Genomic DNA, 20999 nt, shown 5'->3' with positions numbered 1-20999 from the left:
CAAGAGCTGGAAGTTGAGAATCTAGAGGTATAGTCCCGGAGACATTGGTGTGGTGGCTTAGCAAGTGCAGTGATGGTCATGCCCTTAGTAATTACACCAGGAAGTTGGTTTAATGAGAGATTAAAGAACTTATACTGCCGATTGTATCTGGAATATGGACAAGGAAGAAATTCCTTGACAGATCAGAATTATTATTTTGTCCCACAGCAGCTCCATTTCAGCAGGCATTTCTGCAGTCAGATCATTGTCAGAAAGCTATAGGTTCTTCATCAGATAAAGAATACTCCCAGTCTTTCTTCTCCTGTTTTTGAGGGCAAATCATAGAGCTTTACTGCTGAACCTCAACGTTACAATCCGTATTGGCGGCCTCCCTTAACCAGTTCGGAAGAGCCCCAATCCAGGACATGACAGGGGAAGACACCGATGGCATGCGCGCGCACAAGTGGGCAGCCTCATTGCCTTCCCGGTTAACATGAGCACAAACAAAAGAAGCAAAAGACAAGCTAAGCTCTCTAATTTCATGCCAAACACCAGCGATACAGCTACGGATTCCATCATCTGATGAAGAAGAGTGACCACCGTTGCATTGTCGGTCTCCAGGATCACCTTCATTGCTTCCTGCTCAACTGGTAAGAGCATCCCGTCCCCCGCCACCAACGCCTCCGCCATCAGCACATCTGCAATGTTGGAGTAAGAACGCGCCGCTGCCGCCATCACGCCTCCCATCTCGTCACACGGTACTGCTCCAGTGCACCCAGTTCCGGTGGCCATCGAGAAGGCTGCATCATCAGTGTTAACCTTTGCCCCTCCGCTCGGTGGCCGTGACCAGCGACTCCGGACTCCGGCTCGGCTCGAGGACGCTTCCGTACCTGAATAAATAAAGTCTTCCAGCATAGACGAGATTCGTCTAGCCGCGGCTGCAGAATCCCAGTTTTGTTTGCCGTGATTCCTTGCATTTCGCCCTGACCAGAGTGACCAAGCCCCACAAATAATCAGCTCAGCTGTTCTTGCGGTACAGTACCCTTTCGGTGAAGTTTCCGGCAAGTGCCTCGAAAGCTTGTTACTGGCAAGATCCAACAGTAGGCCTCGGAGCTATGACAATTGACAATCCAACGAGAACATTTCCAAAGAAACAATTTAAGTGCAGCTTAAGGATAATGATGAATCGTGAGGCAAGAAATCTTACTATTACTAATTAGGTAGTTTAAGCCTTCACATGAAGCCACTTAGGATCCTAAGTTAATACTTAAAAAAATAGAGAAATCCTAGATATTCTTAAGAAAAATCAGAAACACCCCGCCATCAATCCGACAACTCTGATCATAATAGTCATTGGATCTGTTATCTTCCCTAATAAATTACTTATATCCGCCATTACGAAAATAGACTAAAGTAACCCCTGATCTTCGTATAAATTACCCACCTATGCCATTATAAAAATAATGCAAATAGCCACCTAAATTTGCATATAAATTATCCAATTATGTTATTATTAAAAGTTGAAGTATCCTCTAAATCTAAACCTAAATTATATAATTATAACAAAATATTAAAGTGCATAAATATAAAATTCTAAATTACTATTTATATTATTATTAATATATTATTTATGTTATTGCTTACATAAATATACTATTCACGATACGTGTCACCATGTATTCATGTATGATGGAAGAGATAAGAATACCAATTCACAAACTAATGGTTTGATTAAATATATATCAAACATACATGAAGGTGTGATGCAAAATAAAATCTATTGCAACTATATAATAATAAATATGTATTTTAGAATATGTATTAGAATATTTAATAGATGAAAGAGGGTGTGAGATATATAATTTAATTATTAGCTAATAAGCCTTATTTTTATATTGACGTAGCTAACGTATGGCCGACCCTAAGTTAGGCCGGCCGTACAGCCACCCCGTTTTTGGAAAAGGAGCAAGACCGGCAAGTCCTCCTTTTCTCTTTCTGACAAAAAAATATGCATTAGCACCGATCGGAACTGGTGTTGTCACCACCAGAACTAGAATAAGCAAAATAAAAACATTAGCCGTGCTTCTGGATGTTCTTAACTTCATAATATTGGTAAATCAAATCAACATTTACAATGTCAAAAAGCAACTTCTCAAGACCTCATAGGCAAAACTTTAAAAAGATGTAAGCAACTTAGAACATATACAATGATATTTTCACACATCTAGTTAAATTCTAAACATTCAAAAAATAAGTCTTCAGACCTCATCCTCTAGCACCAAATTAAAATGCATGGACTGCCTCCTTCAAATTTGTATGAGCCTGCTATAGAACCAAGCACAAAGTACCAAACACAAGAATTGAATCAGTATACATTAAGAGGATAGATAATTAGAGTACAAAACTGCTAAACTAGAATACAAAACGTGCTAAATTAAAATGAATTTTTCCTTCAGAAATTGGCCAGTAGAACCAAAATGGTAAAACTAACCAAATATGAAAAATTGATACAACATCAAGTATATATTGTAGTTCAGACAAACAACAAAAGATCTGCCTCCTTCAATGTTTCACATCACCCCAAATCACATGAACACAAAAGAAAAGGCAGCAGTACCCTGTTGTTTGAGCAGAAGTATAACATGTTATTTGCTATAGTTAATTATCACTGCTTATCACAAAAATGGTTATTTGTCTATAGTTATTTATCATTGCTTATCACAAAAGGGATCAAAACTACACTGAAAAGTGTTATTTTCTAGCTAATATATAAATTGCAATATGCACCAAGAACAAATTAAAATCAGTTGAAAAATGGACGATCAGCTTAACACCAAAAATGCTAGTTAGAACATGAAAAATACTAAACCAAAATACATAATTTGCTTATTGATTTCACACAAGTTGCCTATAAAAAGTAAAAAGGCAATCATCCAAATGCTGAATCATATCTCAAAAATGATAAGACAAATAACGTAGGTGCTTGTGATCTATCATATGTAAAAGTAAAATATTGGAGGTCATACACATCATATAGATACAACCACAAAACTAGACAACCATAGTTGCATAATAAACTACATAATGAAGCAAATAGAATTGCTCCCAGTTTCACTATTAAAAGCTTTGCATGCATTGCTTGTCAATTGCCTAAATCCTAAAAGTAGACTACCCTTATTGTATAACCATAACTGCATAGTGGTAGTGGCTCATATAAAATTGCTTGTAAATTCAATATAAAATGCTTAGCATGCATACAGTAAATTGCTTAGAAAAATGACCAAAATCTAAACTACCAATCCCCCCCTTTATCTATTGCTTACGAAAAAAATGACCAAAATATATGTAGCAACTGAGTTGTGAACTAAAATATATGGCAACTCGAACACAAGCGGCGGAAAGTACGAATGTGGTGGTGTCAAGCAGCACAAACTCCCTCCCACATCCACCAGTGCGTTCTTGAATGGCTCCCGCAGCACCCTATCATGCTTGCCTACACCCCCATTGTAACAGACAACTACAGCAAAAAGTTTAATTCCTGAACACACATCAAACAATAAAAATCGTATGTACAACAGAATCCTAAACACACCCATCCACATCTTCACTTACCATCCTCTGACTACAAACATGGATCGATTGCATCACTCGGTATGTATGAGCCAGCTCTAGCACCAAAACAACAAGCGCAAATTGATAAGTAGAAATGGTAAAATCAGAACCACATCGAACAACTAGATCCCTAGCCCCTCACCTCGAATCCTCGATGATGGAGATTGAAGAGCATCCATAGAGCTCTAGCGGAGAGTGCGAAGCAAGACCAGGGGATGAAGAGGAGAGGCCTTTGCCCCTTCATCAGGGCCAGCGGTGTGGAGACCTCCTTAGCCACCATGATCGTTGACCTCCCTCCTTTCTCCTCGTGGATCCATGAAACTCTCTCGGTAGAGCTCCCACAGTATAGTCGCGCAAGCGCCACCGCTGCTTCTCTGGTGCAGGGTTGCCAGATCCAGCGAGGAGGATGGTGGGAGCTTAGGGGGCGTGGAAGCCTTGTTGGTCTCAACGTCGTCGAGCTCGCTAGCAAGCTTGGAGAGGCTCTCCATGCCTAATCCCCACCCTACCCCCTAGCTCCAAATCTCCGGATCCTGACCCGTCCATGCCTCGATGAGGGAGAGGGAAGGGGAAGGGGGAGGAGGACCATTACCCGGCGGTGATAATCATGAGGCGAAAACTGCCCTACGCGCCGCTGCATCGATGTCCCCGCTGCAGCTCCACGGATCCGTGCGCCGCTCCTCGTCCCGCCCGCAGCCTCATCCTCACCGCGCCGCGGCGCAACGTCCTCGCGTGTGTGCCAGCGCGCCGCCGCCGAGGGAGGAGGTGGGGGGACGAGGGGAGGAGGCTGCAGTGGGACGGGGAGAGAAAGGAAGGACGCGGTGGCGGGGAGGAGTGGAGGCGGCTGCAGGGCAGGGAGGAGGAGGAGGAGGGGAAGAGGAAGAGAGAACGTAGTGGGGGAGGCGGCAGTAACTCGCGGCTCGGAAGGGATGCCCGACGTGAGTTAGAGGCCGTGCACACAAATAAAAATATGGCGGCTGGTGAGTAGTTTCACCTTTTTATATTAATTCTAATTAGACCGTCCGGAAGCACGAGTTGATAGGCTAGTCTAGTTATTCAAATCACAAGGCATGAAATCAGCAATAAAATATTATAATATTATCATGATTCCTCAGTTAACCAAAGCCAAATACTGAAATATTGCCTTCCGTCCCTAACCATCTCCTGATCCGCTCATCAGTCTGATCCCACTGTATGTCATTCTTTTTAGACAAAAAGCAAAACAAAAAAAACATGACCTTTGCAGAGAAGGTATGCATCACTTGCACTGTTATTCCACTCTAGTCGATTAACGTGCAACAATGCTATAGTATCTATTGGAAGATGCTGGTGATGTGAAAATTTAAATCAAGATAATTGGAGGTAATAAACAAAACCCCCTTCTCTACACTGTATATTCCAATGGAAGATGGAGCCATTTGCAATCTACTCCCAGGAGGCCAGGAGTATATCCCAGGAGTCTGCCCCCTATCCTCTTGTCAAATTAGCCAGCAGCAGCGCAAATTCTGATGGACGTTCTGCTATCGATATTGCGGAAGGAAGCTTGTATGAAGTACGTACAGAACGAAGGGCCATGAACCTGAAGCAGTGGAATTTTGGAAGGCAACGGCAGGCGCACCCATTTCTAAACTTGGCATCCCACCTACGGTTACCGCGGGCGCCTCCGCCACGAATGCCGCAACTGCACGCGACCATGCCCGTTGCCGCCTCGTCGCCGCTGCCGGAGTTCGCCATTGCATGCGGAAGCCCCCTCAGAAGCGGCCACGAGTCACCACGGTGTCCCCCGCTTGCGCTCTCGCCGGCCAAGCGCCGGGACCAATTGAACGGTCCACGGGCCGGCGCCGCCTCCTTGTCCAGCCCGCGCCACCGGAGCCGCGCAGACCGTGAGGACACACAGCACAAGGAACTCGGCGTGGGCATCTTCGTCGTCTTCTCCGCGATCTTTGTGGCGCGGCTGTGCGGCGAGATCCTGCCGTTTGAACCCTGGTTAGTTAACCTCGGAGCAAGGTCGCGCTCGCTGGGCCTGCTCGTGGTGGTCAGCAGGCATCTGTTGCTGCGCTTCTCTGGCGTCCCCACCGATGAGGTGTGCTTGGCTATCGGATGCTGCGTCTGCTGCGTCGCGGTCGCACTCCCGTCGGCTTCCCCTCTTCGGCGAGAACGCAGCGATGGTCCTCCACGGCCCACGGGGTCGCCACGAACACGATGGGCGGCATTCAGCTTTGTGCCAGTTCCTAGTGCAGGGCCTAGCTTGTCTGGTCATCTTGGTGTTCACTCCTCCCTGCTCCTGAGCCCCTGAGGCAAGTCATGAAATTTGGAGCTGTTTTCTTTGCCACCAAATTTACAACCTCCTAGCCAAGTCAACGCATGTTTAGCCTATCCAAATTATAGGCTATATGGACTTCATCACCATGATGAACTAAAGATGGACAGAGAGCATAGCCAAACATAGGATCTTCTTTTTGCTTTTTGAAGAGGAATCTTCATGATAGATTGAGAGTGATGGGTAATCAGGAGCAGACGAGCAGTAAAGAGCCTATTTGTATTTTCGCAAGCTCTGGATGGAATGGAAGCAGCAGCGGTCCGCGTGCTGGGCTCGCAGACGCTTGCTATTTGCGCGGAGGCCCAAGAGGGCCCAGTCCCAACCAGCGGCAGTGTTGCCCTCACCACTCCGTCTCCGAATCTGCTGCCTGTATCTTTCTCCACGGCTCCTCGGCTCTATTGACTTGCAAAGCGACTGGTCGGTCGTTGCAAGGAAAGAATGGAGGATGAGGAGCCGAATCTGAGCGCCGAGGAGGACGGAGCGGACCACCTGGCGGCCGGCGACCTCGGCGGGTTCGAACCGACGGAGGACGAGCTGGTGCTCCACTTCCTGCGCCCGCAGCTGCGCGGGTTCCCGCCGCGCGTGGCGGGCGCCGTGCTGGAGGCGGACCCCTGCGCCGCGGCGCCGTGGGAGCTGCTGGCGCGGTACGGCCTGCGGGACCAGGGCCACTTCTTCGCGGCGCGTGGGCGCGGGCGCGGGCGGCCCTCCGTGCGCCGCGCCGTCGCGGGCGCCGGCGCCTGGATGCACAGCTCCACCCGCGCCGGGCGGTCCGTGACGGACCTCGGCGTCGTGGTGCGCTGGAGCCGGGTCAAGTTCTGCTTCTACGCGGGGGGGCCCGCCGGCGCCGGGCAGGGCCAGCAGCGGAGCACCGGGTGGGTGATGGAAGAGTACGAGATCACGGACCCGCGGTGCTACCGCCGCTGCGACGAGGAAGGGGAGGAGGACGACTACTGGGTGCTCTGCCGCGTCAGGAAGAGCAAGAGGCCCGCGGCGGCCTCCCCACCTGCCAGACAGCGGTGGCGCAGGCTCGACGAGCTGGAACCGGATTCGGGAGCGAAGGCGAAGATCTCACGGCCGCTGCGCACGTGAGAGCACGAGGTGAGGCGATGAATAAAGACGCCATTTTACCTTGTTATCTTCAACCTCCCGCCTGCCTGCCACAGCCTTTGTTTTGGGCTGTTGGCTGCTCTAACTGCAAAATCAAATGGCACGCACATGTGTTCAGTTGTGCTCTGTAAAACTCTAATCTAGAGCTTAGTGCTGATGCAGTAACTAGTGAGGGCGTTGGAATGCAATGCATCAGTATTGCTGGCACCCCCATTATAATTAAAAAAAAGTATTGCTGGTACCCATGATACAGGCTTAGTGCAGACTGTTTCCATTATCTCTCTGTTTTCCCCCCTAAGAATAGCGTGGACCCTTCGTGGAGTACCCGATCATTGACACGACAAACGCGAGCTGATCATCGACATGAGAAAATGTTCCTCTTGCCCAACTGGTTGACAGGAAAGAAAAGGCTTTTCTATTGAAAAATGTTGGGAATCAACCGATTCTGCTTAAAGCCGTAGCTTGTTATAGAAGTGCTTCGATGCTGGGCATCTCCAGCCTTGTTTAATCTCCAGATGGATGTACAGCCCACGGGAAAACTGTTTCCAGTTGGCTGCAGCATAGGTCTCAACTCTCAACACAAAGGAGCTTGGCCTGGCGTGGCCGACCTGGCCGTGAAGGCTTCAAACTCTACTGACAGAGAGGAGGAAGCTTGGCCGTTTGTCATGTTCCAGATCGAAGCAAAACCTACAAACGCTACAACATAAACTTACCTTACAACTGCATTGCCATTTGCAAACAAAGTACAAAACAACAAGTTACACAAAAGCTGCCAGCAATCTGACGGAGCTTCCTTTTCAAGCACATGGTCCTACATCATAGAAACCTTTGTATTTTCTGATGTTCTTCCCTCAAGGTGTCTCCTCAATCTCCAGTGCCTTGGATCTTGATCGCCTTTCGTACTCTTCGTCAATACCAAAGTGAGTAACTCGATCGATAGTCAAAGCCTCCAGGTTAGAGGCATTTTCTACAATGTGCGTCAACAATTCAACTTGACCCATGCACCCTGCAAATCCTGTGATGGTCAGGTTCTTTAGATATTGGAAGACTCCTGATAAGCTCTGGGCAATGCGGGAAGGCACAGATTGAAAACTGCAACATTTCGGGAGAGAAAAAAAAAGATATGTCAACAACAGTTATAATCCAAGGATCACTAACTCTGAAACAATACAGCACATAATAGTAGGTGCTAAACTGCTAAAGTTGTGTACGTACGCAGTTTGATTGTTAAGTAACTTAGCGGATACATTCATTAACAACTAACTACTGGGCAAGGGAGTAACCCATGAGAATACTCACATGTATATCTAATTTTTCGATGAAAGGAGCAGCTCTCAAGAATGAAGCCAACCACAAAAGGTTACTGAGATCTTCAACCAGCACAAAAAACTTCAGCTGACAAAACTTGGAACAATTTCCTTGTAGACGGGGTGTCTGAAGGATGGAAAACACAAATATGGTTCACCAAAACAGAAAAAAAATATGAGAAAACAACTCAAAGATACAAGTTGTTGAAACAAACCTTAAGTGGCAAGGATGAATGCAAAATTAGATTCTGCACGCCTGGAAGCAAGTTGGGAAGCGCATTCAGTGCAAACTCAAGAGTCATCTTGCCAATAAAATTGACCCTAGCATCTTTCACCGCCAAAGCATGACCGAGGTGAAAAGGAATCCAGCGCCCCCTGTATACAAAAGTCTGCAGATTCACGACACTGAATTCTATCCCGTTTATATCACAGTACGCGACATGCGAGTATAGCAGATGGGGCAACGGACGAACCACCTTCAGTTCAGCATTATCTAAATGGCATCTAACTATACTCAGCCATTCAAGATTAAAGCAGTTTGACAACATATCTTGAAGGTCCACACGAGTGACATGCAGCACATGCAGATCAAGCTTCTTTAGGTTGGGAAAACCACAGAAGTTGGAAGGTGATTCTAAAGACACAAAGCTAAGCTGCAGATGTTGTAGACGGAATATGCTTCCGCCATCAAATAACTCTAGAGGAAATCTGTACCGATCAGGATGGAGCCCAAACTTGGCCGGGAGTAAGTCAAGAGCTAGATTCTTTGCTCGTGATGATAAAGCAAAGTTAACCCAATCATCGAGATGTTCAGCTAGTGTGGCGTCAAATTCAAACTTAACGTCAAGCTCTTCAACCACCTTGCCACTGTACTGTTTCAAGACTCCATTGACAATGTCAATAAACTTCCTGAGTATAGTGCTGTGTTCCAGCCACATCTTCAACACACATTGTGCTACCATCAAATCTGAGTTTGGGGCAAACTTTCCAGATGTGTTTCCATTTAACACTAGTTCTTACAATTTCCTTTTGTGGCAGTTTTGATAAAATTGTCCCTAACACATCCTGCAGAGAAGGGAACAAATTGATTCCGTAGATTGTTTAGTTAAAATTCCTAGGTTGATAACTACTCCATTTATGGTAAAACAGAACGATGGTTCAGTATTATATACCTCTGGAATTTCTGAAAACTGAACTTTTGCATTCCTTTGTCTGAAGATGGACTTTTCATAGCAGTGCCTCTGTCTTTTCCTTCTGCGCATTAAATTGTCTTCCATTTTGATTCTGCAGGAAATAGTGCAAACATGGAGCACATGAACTTGCTGAAATTCTAGCATAAAAATACAAGTCCCTCTTTTCTTAGATTATCCACTTAGGCCTTGGGGAACCCAAAGCCGTCAGTGCGGGACAGAGGGAGAAATGAGAGTTTGTCTGTCGAACCTGAACGCCTACAGCTTCATTTGGAGATGCGATCCACAAGAAAAGATGAACCGATTAATTCTGGCTCTCCTCGGACCAATATAAAGCCAGCAGGACCGGTCGAAGCGAGGCGACTGGAAGTAGGACTCGGATTCTTCGTTGCATAAGCATAACCCTAGCCGGACTACGATTCCGCATTGCCCCCCGATCGGAAGAGATGCATCCGCTTCGTTGTGGACTGAGAACACCCTTACCAGCGGCGGGGGTGGCGAATTCCGCAGCCATTTCTTGATCATTACCAGGACTTCGCCTCCGAACTTCACCTCGGAATCTCCTTCGCTGAGAAGGACAGCGGAACTCTCCCGTCGGCCAAGAAGCTCGGGCGATGAACGACCGCCCCCTCTGCTTGGCCAAGATGGACAGGGGCGGCCTTGTCGGGCACAAGAACTTGCCCAGAGCCTTCTCCTCCCTCGGGCGCGGCGGGGCAGCTTGACCAGCTACTGGAACATGGCTTGGCTGTACGAAGGCCTCCGGGGAATGGCGCGACCATCGTCGCACCCGCGTTCCACTCCCACGCTCCTCAGAACATCCGTCAAGAGCTTCGGGAAGTGAAGAACCCGGCGCCGTTGCGTAGGGTGAAAATGAAAAAAAAAAAAACAGCGCCACGCTTAGAAGAAGGTGTTTGCAGCACGAGCCGCTGCGGGGGATCGGGGAGGGGTTCAGAGAGAGCTTGGGAACAGGGAGAGAGTGGAGTACCCGGAGAAGAGAAGAAGGGATGGAAGCAGGCGTAGCTGACGGCGTCGCGGTGACCGCAGAGCACGGCGACGGATCCTGCAGCGGGGCCTTTCGAGGCTGGACATCTCGCGCCCTGAACAGGGGCGGCGGCGGCGCGTTACCGGCGCTCCAGGGTGTTCTATGTAAATATTGGATGACATTTTTACATTAAACACCCTAATTTGGATCGCGATTAATACTATCGATCCTATACAGGGGTTTTTATGTAAATATTGGATGATAATTGTTTTACACTAAACCCCCTAAGTCGGATCGCGATCCAATCCAGGGTGCTTTATGTAAATACTGGATGACAGTTTTACACTAAAGCCCCTCATTTGGATCGCAGTTATTAATAGCGATCCAAACGTTTTGGATATAATATAACCCCCTCGCTTCCCCGTTCCACGGCGGCCATGGCCTCCCCTTCCCTTCCGCCGCCGCCGCCGCCACGCGAACGAGTCGGCAATCTCCGGGAATCCGCCCATGTAAAAGCCGACCGCGGTCGATACGATCCTCTGAGCGAAACCAAGCACATCGAATCTGCTCCCCCATGGTAGTAGCGGGCAGCACCATACCAGACAGCAGTGCGGCACCAGCAGGCGGCGGCGGCGGGCGGCGGCAAGCGGCAAAGGCCATTCAAGCACCAGTGCACGGCACCGAGCCGACAGCCTAGGCGTGCTATTAGCAGTCGAGCCAAGCAGAGCACAGCAGAGGTATGTGTGGAAGTTCATAATGTAATTTCGCTCTCCCAACTGTTCTGCAACGATGCCCAAGAAGGAGCTTTGTTTATGGCCAATATGCTAGAATTTCAGTTGTTTGAGCCGGGGAAGCAGGAGAACTAGCTTTAAGATTCAAACTTTTGTTTCAGTGAGGTTATTAGAAATAGCAAGGTCATGCAATGTGATGACTTTATGTGCTGAAGTTTGTACCTGTCTTTTGCCTTGTCCTTAATATGCTCATACACAACGTAAGATTGTTTCTTGCAGGCTCAAATGGAAAACCATATAATGCACAGAAGCAAAAGACTGAAGCGCTGCCATAACAAGCCCATTCTGAGAAAGGAATGCAAAAATCAAGTTGTCAGACCTTTCCAAGGTATACTGAGCTAGCAATCTAGCATTCTGTTTGTCTATTAATGACACTTATGTACTGAAGGGATATAAACTTATGATCTGAACAATTTATGGAATTAGCTGTTTATATTCCTTGGCTGCAGGATGTCTTGGGCACGATTTTATCAAAATTTCCAGCAAAGGAAATTGTGAGAACTAGCGTCCTATGAAGCAAATGGAGGCAAATCTGGACAGTTTGTCCCAAACTTAGATTTGATGGTGGTACAATGTGCTGCAAAGATGTTACTGGAACACAATTCTCTACTCAGAAGTTTATTGAGAAGGTTAATGCTGTCATAAAACAGTACAATGGAAAGTTGGTTGAAGAGCTTGAGGTGAAATTGGAATTCGACATCAAGTTAGCTGAACACCTCTATAGCTGGGTTAGTTTTGCCTTATCTTCACGAGCAAAGAATCTAGCACTCGACTTACTACCGGCCAATTTTCAGCTCCATCCTGATCTGTACAGATTTCCTTTTGAGCTTTGTGATGGTGGAAGCGTATCCCGTCTCCAAAAAATACAGCTGAGCTTTATCTCTTTCGAACCACCTCCACAATTTAGTGGTTTCCCCAACCTAAAGAAGCTTGATCTTCATGTCGTGCGTGCCACTCAGATAGATCTTCCAAATATGTTGGCAAATTGCAGTTGAAGTATCTACAGCTGAGCTCTTTTGTGAAGTCGGACGATCAAGTTAACATTGTATCCTTAGCCTCTTTCTTGAGTGATGCTCCTTTCATCGAAAAGTTAGAGATACATGTAAGTACTTTCCTACGTCCTTCCTTGTTAGTAGTTATACCTTACATTTCAGACTTCCTTTTAGTTCCTTGTCCAATGTTATGTCCTCTGTTATTATGCACTGTGACGTTTCAAAATTGATGATCCTTGAATTAGAACCCTGTTTAACATGCATGTCTTTCCTTGTCTTCCGAATATTGCAGTTTGCAGTCTGTGCCTCCCCACATTGCTCAGAGGTTATCAGGAGGCTTCGACGGTGTACACATAATCATCTGAATGGCCTATGTATCACGGGATTTGCAGGGTGCACAGGTTAAGTTGAGTTTTTGGTGAATGCTGTTGAAAACGCCCCTAACCTGGTGGTCTTTGACTATCGATCGAGTTGATCACTTTGGTGATGATGAAGAGTTCGAAAGGCGAACAAGATTCAGAGCTCTGGACATTGCTAAAAGACATCTAGATGGGTTATTATCAGAAAATACAAAGGTTTTATTACTTAAGACTTTGTGCTTGAAATAGAGATTTAGTAGCTAGATTTTTGGCAGATCTTGTGTTGTATCGACGAGATTAAGGCGAACAAGATTCAATCTCACTTGGAATGGTCGATGAGCTGCTCGACACGGCGTTGGTCCGGCGACGTGGCAGCGGCAAATTAAAGTTCGAGAGAACATTGCCACATGTGTTCATACATGAATTTATCTCCAGCTCCTATAAATCTTCCACGCACGCACTTGCTGCATTTTTATTTTGTGAAAACGAGCAATGCGAGTGCCGTTAGACAGCCACGATCAGAATTTGACGCGGGCAAGCAACGCATCGCTGCTGCTTCAACGCACGCACTTGCTTGTTGCTTCCATCCATCCAAGCAAGCCTCCTGTCATCGGTATCTACCCTGTTCAGTTCGTGCTTATTGCTTGACCAATCAAGGCAATCGACCACGAGCCATCTCTGATCTTTGATTTCGTCAAATTAAGCAGGCTATACATTGCACGTGTACTACATGAACGTATATATAATGTACATACATACTCGATCAAGTGGCCGAGAGAGAGAGAGAGAGGGGTCACGATCTTAATAGTATACTATATGTATATATAATAACATACTGTACATTAAGAAGCTTTCATCAAGCAACTGTCGACGAAATGTCAAATAGGTTGGCCAGACTTGTAGCTAACACTTAGCACTAGTCACATTGAGAGAGTAGCTTACCAACCCAAGCTCGTGCCACTTGGAATGGAACAGAAGCCTCAAGCTTGTAATGGAACAAGTCGGTTTCAAATGCCATCCATCATCTCTTGCGGCCACACTACATATATAGGTTGGACATTCTTGGCTGACTCTGAGCATATCAGAAGCTAGCAAAAAGATACCCGAGCTTGCTACTACGTAGAACAGCTTTGCGCAAATGGGAGGTGTGCACGGTGTCTGCTACGGCATGCTCGGCGACAACCTGCCCTCGCGCGCGGACGTGGTGCAGCTCTACAAGTCCAACAACATCCAGGCAATGCGCATCTACTCCCCCGACCACGCCGCTCTCGACGCGCTCCGCGGCAGCGCCATCGCCCTCATCCTCGACGTCGGCGGCGTGGACGACGTCCGCAGCCTCGCCAGCAGCGCCTCCGCGGCCGCCGCCTGGGTGCAGGCCAACGTGCAGCCCTACGGCCGGGACGTCATCATCCGGTACATCGCCGTCGGCAACGAGGTGCCCCCCGCCGACGCCGCGGGGATCCTCCTCCCGGCCATGCGGAACGTGCGCGACGCGCTCGTGTCGGCCGGCCTCGACGGCATCAAGGTGTCGACGGCGGTCAGGATGGACGTGTTCGCCAACACCTTCCCGCCCTCCAGCGGCGCGTTCGCGCAGGGCTACATGGCGGACGTCGCGCGGTACCTGGCGAGCACCGGCGGGCCGCTGCTGGCCAACGTGTACCCCTACTTCGCCTACCGGGACAACCCGCGCGACATCAGCCTCAACTACGCGACGTTCCGGCCGGGCACCACGGTGAGGGACGCCGGCAACGGGCTCACGTACACGAACCTGTTCGACGCCATGGTGGATGCCATCTACGCGGCGCTGGAGAAGGCCGGCGCGCCCAGCGTCGGGGTCGTCGTGTCGGAGACCGGGTGGCCGTCCGCCGGCGGGTTCGGCGCGAGCGTGGAGAACGCGCGGGCGCACAACCAGGGCGTGATCGACCACGTCCGGCGGGGCACGCCCAAGCGGCCCGGGGTGCTGGAGACGTACGTGTTCGCTATGTTCAACGAGAACCGGAAGCCCGGAGAGGAGATCGAGAGGCACTTTGGCTTGTTCAACCCGGACAAGTCGCCGGTATACTCGATTACCTTCCCAAATTAACACGTCGGATGATATGATTATCTTCATATAAAAAGAAGCACGATATATATAAGTGCTTCACTCCCTATGTGCTGTATATATACCACATCAAAAAATAATGAGCACATGTACCTTATAGGTATACCACAACAATAAATTCTAAGTTTGCAGATTAAAATAAAATTGAACTAAATATGTATGACTGTGTGGTGCCCCCTCCCAAACGCCACCGCCCACCTCCGCCCCATCGGTCGCGGCCGGGGCCGAAGCCGGCCCAGCTCGCCTTTTCCCTCCTCTCCTCTCTTTTCCCCGTGCCCCAAATCTAGACACCCGCCTACCTCGCCGCCGCTAGTCGCGGGGGCCAGATCCGGCCATCCGTTCGCCGGATCTGGGCACCCTTTAGCCGGATACGGATGTGGTGCCTCCCCCTCGACCGTTGCTGGGGGCCGCCCCTCCCAGCTCCTCGTGCCCTCCGGCGCCTGCGGGCTTCTCGTCGCGATGGCTGCCATCGTGTGATGCCCTGAAAAATTTCAAATTTAAACTACGCGTTAAGGTGCCCTGACCGAAAATTTATTCGTCGTAAAACCCTGACTCCCTCCGTTTCACCGCCACACCGACGACCGACGCGAGCCTGACCGCCGTCCCATCCCGCACCGCTCACGCGCGACCGTTTTCCGCAATCAGCGCCGGCGCGATGCTGTTCTCCTCGCGCAGCGCGCGGACGACGTACGTGCGTGACCGACCGGCCGCGGCCGCCGCCGCGATTGGCGTCGACGCGTTTTCCTTTCCCCCTCGCTGTTCTCCTCGCGCTGCGTGCGTGTGTCACGCGCACGAATCCCGTCGGCACGCGTTATTTTCTCCCCATTGTCTTTTCTCCCCTTCTTTTTCCTTTCCCATTTTTTTCCTTTTTCCCTTCTCTTTTCCTTTCTTTCCTTTCTTCTCTTTTCCCTTTTCTCCTTTTCCTTCCTTCCTCCTCTTCTCCCTGTTTCTCCCTCCTTCCCCTGCCCCCGAGCACCGCACGGCCGTGCGCCGGCCCTGTGCGCCGCGCACGCGCCCTGCCCGGCCTTACGACGCGCGCGTCCACCCGTGCCCACGCGCGCGCCCGCGCGTGCACCGCGTGCCGTGCCGACGGCCGCGCCGCCCGTCGCCTGCACGCGCGCGGCCAAGCCACGACGCCGCGCCGCCCGCCGCGCCACCCGTCGCCACCGCCGCGCGCGCTGCCCCTGTGCCGCACCACGCTACTCCCCCCCATGTGCGGAGCTCGGCGCCCTCCCCGCCACGCCACGTCGCGACGGCCGCAAGCGGCCGAGCGCCATTGATGGCGCCCCGCACCGCCCGCCGGCCGCCACCGCCCCGTTCCCCTCCGCCTCACCGCCCACTCCCTCTATAAATACGCCCCAGCGCCGCACTCCACCACCACGACCACCGCCGCCGCCCCTACACTCTCCCCCCCTGTCCCTAGCGCCGCCGCCGCGCACACCACCACCGGCCGCCGCCCCTCACCGCGGGCCCGCTCCCTCACCGCGTCCCAAGTCAAGGTGAGGCCGGGGATGGAATCCCCGTGCCCCCCTCTCTCTTTTCCCCCACCCTCGGACCGCCGCCGTGCCCCGGCCGGCCGGATTGGGCCGCCGCCGGCGCCCTACCCTCCCCCCTCCTCTGTTTTGCACGGGGGAGAGGAAGGAGAAGGGCATTTTGCCCATGTCCCCCTCCTTTTCCTGTTTTCCCAAGAAACCCCCCCCCTCTAGGAGCACCCCTATCCACTTCCTTTTTGTAGAAGAAACCTCGCGCTTTTTGTTATTTCAAATTGAACCCTCCAATACATAAACCTAGATATACTTGACACCTTTTTGCATGCCTAGGGTATTTCTAGGATTCGCAAAAAGGTCCTTACTCCTTCCGGTTAATTACGAACAAGCCCCTGGACCCCGTTTAATCCCTGAAACCGTCTTTGACTCGTCATTTTATATGCGAAACGACCTCCGATCGACCCGAAACTTTACCACGCCCTTTCTAGTATAGTTTTAGCCATGCCATTAAGAAACCACCCAAAGATATCACCCCTAACTCCGTAACTAAATTATTTCCGATTCAAGCCCAACGATAAAAGCTTTTAGTTCTTTCGCTTGATTGTATGTCTGTTTGTTTGCGTCGTAGGACACGGAGTGAACGAAGAGGTTCCCGACTGCGACCAAGCAACCGAGGACCAGTTCTGCGACCCCGAACCCGAGGGACAGTACTTCGATCAGGACCTCCCGCAAGGGTTTGATGATGGCAAGTTCAACTCCACCCTTTGATGCATGTTTCTGTCCTAGTTTTTATAAACATAACCCGGAGGCCTGTTTTATAAAATTGCATGGTTTTGTGTGCTGAAAACATGGTAGGATAGCCACCCCTACTTGTGATAACCATACCTTGACCACCTGGTTTTGCAAAGAAAGTGTGTGTGCGTGTGGGGAGGGATAAAGTGTGGTTTTGAAAAGAGAGTTAGACGGGATGGATGGCATTTCTGTGTGAATTGCCGTTGGTGTGCTCGTACCTGTGTGGTTGAGCGTGGAAGGGAGATATCCATCTTGTCACCCCTAAGGACCGAGTTGATGTGTCGTCTCACCTAGCTTCCTGTCGTGCAAACCACTTGACCGTTGTATGGGCAACGGCTTGGCCTAACCCCACTAGTTAGTCTGATAGCCATCAGGAGAGCTGGGAGCAACGGGTGATCAAGGAGACGGGATAAGCTCTGTGTGACTTATGCCCCGGTTAAACCTCGGTGTTAGGTCGAATGACCCCTTGATAGATCCCGTGGTGGCTAGCCAGGTCTAGCTAAGGTGGGTAAGGGCTTTGATGGGATCTGCACCGGCACTAAGGTGTTCGTGCTGTGGTACCCCACCTGTGGGTAAAGTTGCACACCTCTGCAGAGTTGAAAATCTATTCGAATAGTCGTGCCCACAGTATTGGGCAAGTTATGGTGTGGTCACCTAACTAGTGTTTCTCTCTGGAACGGTTGGGCTGGCGTGAGTTGTTTGGAAAGTATCCGGCAGTTGTGCCGTGTGCTACGGCGGACGGGGAGTCCGGTAGCAGTTTAAAACTTGGATCCTGTGTGGATCAACATTACGTGCTTCTTGGTGTTTGAAAACTAGTTTTGAAAACATTTATAAACGAACCTTTGCATATAACCGAGTTTTCCGCAAACAAACCCTAACCGTACCCTTGGATTGTCCTTTGCATTAATTTCTGTTATACCCCCCCCCCTCGTGGGTGTGATTGGACTTGCTGAGTGCGTTTGTACTCACCCCATTCTTACTTTTTCAGTGGAAGACCCAGACTACGTCCCCGAAGACATCGAGTAGGGTTTCGTCCTGCACCCAGTCTTGCCTGTGGTCAGGGCCACCACTGAAGTTCCGCATGGCGCAAGACTCTGATGATCCCCTTCTCGTAGCTAGTGTAGTAGTGTGGGTTTTAGTTGTAATCCTCGCGATAGTGGCGCTTCACTGCCCATTACCGCGCATAGTTGTACGGTGATGTGCCATCTGATGTAATAAAAGTGTTATCAGCCTCCTGGGACTGATAAAGCAACACTTTTAAGTCTTCCCTGATGAGGGGGACGCTTCAGGTGGTATCAGAGCCGTAGGCTGGCCGTAGGACGTGACCCTAGGAACGAGACCCCTTTTTCAGGCCCTAGAACTTGTCCCGATTTAGAAATTTTCTGCACAAACACTCACCACTGGTCTTTGCCTTGTTCCAGATGGCTGGCAATGGATGGGTTAACGGAATCTGCCACGCAGAGCCCGGCCTCCCTAAGTTACTATTGCTCAGTCTGGAACGCGTTGGGATTATGGAACCACCGGAGTATGCCTACCGTGAGTACATCGCCGGAGGCACCCTTCGGTGCGACATGATGGTTTTTATGGAGAGAAGCACCCGCTACCCTAATGTGGACCCTTGGTTCATCTCCACCACTGGCTTCCGCTTCCCCGACACCTATCGAAAGGCCGCCCGTAAAGCCCTGCGATGGCTGCGTGTGCTCTACAGGCGCCACCTTCAGTGGACTCCTGTGGGATTTTTCCTACCCGCTGAGGGAAGGGGACGCACTTGGATTGCCCGGATGAGGGGACTTGGACAAGAAGAAGAAGACCTAGAAGATACGGTCTCCCACCTGTCCATCTACCTTGCTGGCTTGGATGCACTCTACCGCGAACAAGCAGCACAACTGAAGCAGCTAATCCATGGGATTGAAAAGATAACCCAAGAGCTGGAGGAACAACGGACAAAAGCCGCAAGCGACGAGTATTCCTTAGCCGCCCTCCAAGCCCAGATGCAAGAATACGAGAACCGCAACGGAATAGGTAGATGGATAGAGGAAGAAGAAGAAGAAGAACCCATGGAAACTCATTGGGATAAGGGTACTCAGACCGAAAATGAGATGGATCGGTTCCTTCCAATAAAGAAGCGCTCTATCAGGACCGAGGAAGAATCCCCATAATAGGATTAGCGCTCCAAGCTAGAACCCGACCCTAATAACCCCGTACCCATGAAAATTGTATCCCTGTATTGCAATAATAAATGTCATCCACTCCCTTCTGTATCTGTGCTAGACTGTTTACCCTGTTCATGTTTTAGATGGCTGAGGAAGGATGGACCCAGGGCGATTGCCAAGCAGCACCTGGCTTTCCCGGCCTCTTAATCAACACCCTGGAGGATCTTGGCGTTACAGAACGCCCAAGGTACTACAGCCGAGAGTACGAGCACCATGGTACCCTCCGCTGCAGGGTGATTCTGGTCATCGCCAGGAGCAACCGCTACCCCGACATCCAGCCTTGGCGAGCGACCGCCACAGGGTTTAGACACCAAGACACCTACCCTTTGGCCATCAGAAAAGCACTCCGTTATTTGTGCCGGATTTTTGAAGAACACCTCACCCCCATGCCAGCGAAGTTCTTCCCGCCGGCCATCAGAACCCCAGTCTGGGAAGCACGCATGAGAAACCTGGAGCGACGTCGCCACGAAGAAGGCCCCCTGTACCAAGTGGCCACTTACCTAGCCGCCCTGGACCAACTTTTTGATGAGCAAGCCAACCTTCTAAGGGAGCAGACCCATCGAGCCGAGCAGGCAGAGCTCGCAGTGAGATTACAGCAGATCCGAGCCGCCCACGCCGAAGCAAGAGCCGCAGCCGCAGTTAGCAGCGAAGCAGTTGCCCAGGACAGCTTTAGGCAGGCCCGAGACTGGCGTATGTAAGATTGGACCCAAAGTGGAACACCAGTCCCAGCAATTGGGGAAGACCATGTTTTACTCGGGACACCCGTCATAGGGTGGGGATCACTCTTTGGGAGCACACGAGCCCCACCTGAGAACCCTGAAAGTTCTGCTGCCGCCGACGAGGGGGATGCTGCAATGCAACCCCTGACCGATGGGAACCTAGAAGACGGCGAGCGAGGACCTCTCACCCTCCCCGCCCCGGAAGAAGGCACACCACGCAAGTAGAACGACCGACGCCGTCCCAGTGATGCCCTTCCCAGCCTTTCTGTTTACGACGTACCCTTAAGACAAGACCCTGGCCGAATAGCACGAGACCTAGTCGTACCCCCAAGTTGTACCCCTCCCTTGCAGTAATAAAAGGGTTTGTGCTTATTGTTTGTGATGATTGTGTGCTGGTTTGTTGTGTGCTGCTTGTTTATATGGGTACCGGCAGAAGGAAGATTCTGCCTCATATATACGAATTAAACAACTTAAACGACACGTAATCGTAATCCCAATTTACCCAATCAACAGGTGACCCCCCGGAACGTCGCGAGGGCCTCCCGTGGCCGGAACCCCGTAGCCGCTAGTGCCGGAGCACAGCCCGTTGAACAAGATTTCCCCAAGAAGAACAAGAAGTAAGCCAGAACCGAGGAGGAAGTCAAGAAGGAGAACAACTACCACCGCCCCCACCCCTCGGAGACTTGGCGCAGATAATACACAACCAGACCCTCATACTGGAGACGCTGGTGAATGCCCTCATTAACCGGCAGCCACGAGGGCAGAATATGAACGACAAGCTGATGGCCTTTCTAAGGACCAAGCCACCCACTTTTGCCGGGTCCTGCAACCCGTTGGATGCTGACGACTGGTTGCGAGTGATTCAGAGGAAGCTCGAACCATTCGAATGCCAGGACCGGGACAAAGTCCTTCTGGCAGCCCACCAGCTCACCGGAACAGCATTATCCTGGTGGGAAAACTATTGTGCCGCAGCCGAGGATGCCTCTACCATCACCTGGGGAGAATTCGTAAGGGAGTTCCGCCGCTACCACATCCCTTCGGCCACCATGAA

The 20999-nt window shown here is 50.3% G+C and overlaps 3 protein-coding genes and 2 long non-coding RNA genes across 7 annotated transcripts; 3 read left to right on the top strand and 2 right to left on the bottom strand.

Annotated features, from left to right (window-relative positions):
• Positions 1–304: 304 nt before the first annotated feature.
• Positions 305–4525, bottom strand: LOC112893155. Of its 2 annotated transcripts, XR_003228742.1 has the most exons (3): positions 3734–4525; positions 3592–3647; positions 305–3496 (listed from the first exon to the last, which is right to left on the bottom strand). It is a non-coding gene; the product is annotated as an uncharacterized LOC112893155 (long non-coding RNA). The 2 variants fall into 2 exon arrangements; XR_003228741.1 differs by having other exon boundaries at positions 305–3647.
• A 1736-nt stretch (positions 4526–6261) lies between these two features.
• Positions 6262–7143, top strand: LOC112893152 (NAC domain-containing protein 18-like). Its single transcript, XM_025960331.1, has one exon. It carries the CDS (start codon positions 6347–6349, stop codon positions 6995–6997), a length of 651 nt encoding a protein of 216 aa, XP_025816116.1. The 5' UTR covers positions 6262–6346; the 3' UTR covers positions 6998–7143.
• A 736-nt stretch (positions 7144–7879) lies between these two features.
• LOC112893150 lies at positions 7880–10391 on the bottom strand. 2 transcript variants are annotated; one of them, XM_025960329.1, is made up of 6 exons: positions 9763–10391; positions 9495–9606; positions 9037–9387; positions 8538–8697; positions 8315–8449; positions 7880–8107 (listed from the first exon to the last, which is right to left on the bottom strand). In XM_025960329.1, exons 3-6 carry the CDS (start codon positions 9282–9284, stop codon positions 8003–8005), a joined length of 648 nt encoding a protein of 215 aa, XP_025816114.1. In that variant the 5' UTR covers positions 9285–9387; positions 9495–9606; positions 9763–10391; the 3' UTR covers positions 7880–8002. The 2 variants fall into 2 exon arrangements, with proteins under 2 accessions (XP_025816114.1, XP_025816113.1); XM_025960328.1 differs by having other exon boundaries at positions 8538–9387.
• Positions 10392–10976: 585 nt separating this feature from the next.
• On the top strand, positions 10977–11771 carry LOC112893156. Its single transcript, XR_003228743.1, has 3 exons — positions 10977–11231; positions 11505–11613; positions 11735–11771. It is a non-coding gene; the product is annotated as an uncharacterized LOC112893156 (long non-coding RNA).
• Positions 11772–13724: 1953 nt separating this feature from the next.
• On the top strand, positions 13725–14845 carry LOC112893151 (glucan endo-1,3-beta-glucosidase GV-like). Its single transcript, XM_025960330.1, has one exon. The coding sequence runs from the start codon at positions 13775–13777 to the stop codon at positions 14717–14719; it is 945 nt and encodes a 314-aa protein (XP_025816115.1). The 5' UTR covers positions 13725–13774; the 3' UTR covers positions 14720–14845.
• Positions 14846–20999: the final 6154 nt, after the last annotated feature.

This window comes from Panicum hallii, chromosome 5 (assembly GCF_002211085.1).
Source record: "Panicum hallii strain FIL2 chromosome 5, PHallii_v3.1, whole genome shotgun sequence".
NCBI classification, from domain to species: Eukaryota; Viridiplantae; Streptophyta; class Magnoliopsida; order Poales; family Poaceae; genus Panicum; species Panicum hallii.
The sequence above is the reverse complement of the archived record's forward strand: the minus strand, read 5'-3'. Positions and strand labels throughout refer to the sequence as shown.

Excerpts from the sequence above, each read along its gene's own strand:
- LOC112893151 (XM_025960330.1), top strand. The coding sequence starts at position 13,775 with ATGGGAGGTGTGCACGGTGTCTGCTACGGCATGCTCGGCGACAACCTG.
- LOC112893150 (XM_025960328.1), bottom strand. The coding sequence starts at position 9,284 with ATGGTAGCACAATGTGTGTTGAAGATGTGGCTGGAACACAGCACTATA. Across the intron at positions 8,450-8,537 it reads ATTCATCCTTGCCACTTAAG|ACACCCCGTCTACAAGGAAA; the intron begins GTTTGTTTCAAC and ends TCCATCCTTCAG. Across the intron at positions 8,108-8,314 it reads TCGAAAAATTAGATATACAT|TTTTCAATCTGTGCCTTCCC; the intron begins GTGAGTATTCTC and ends GAAATGTTGCAG.
- LOC112893152 (XM_025960331.1), top strand. The coding sequence starts at position 6,347 with ATGGAGGATGAGGAGCCGAATCTGAGCGCCGAGGAGGACGGAGCGGAC.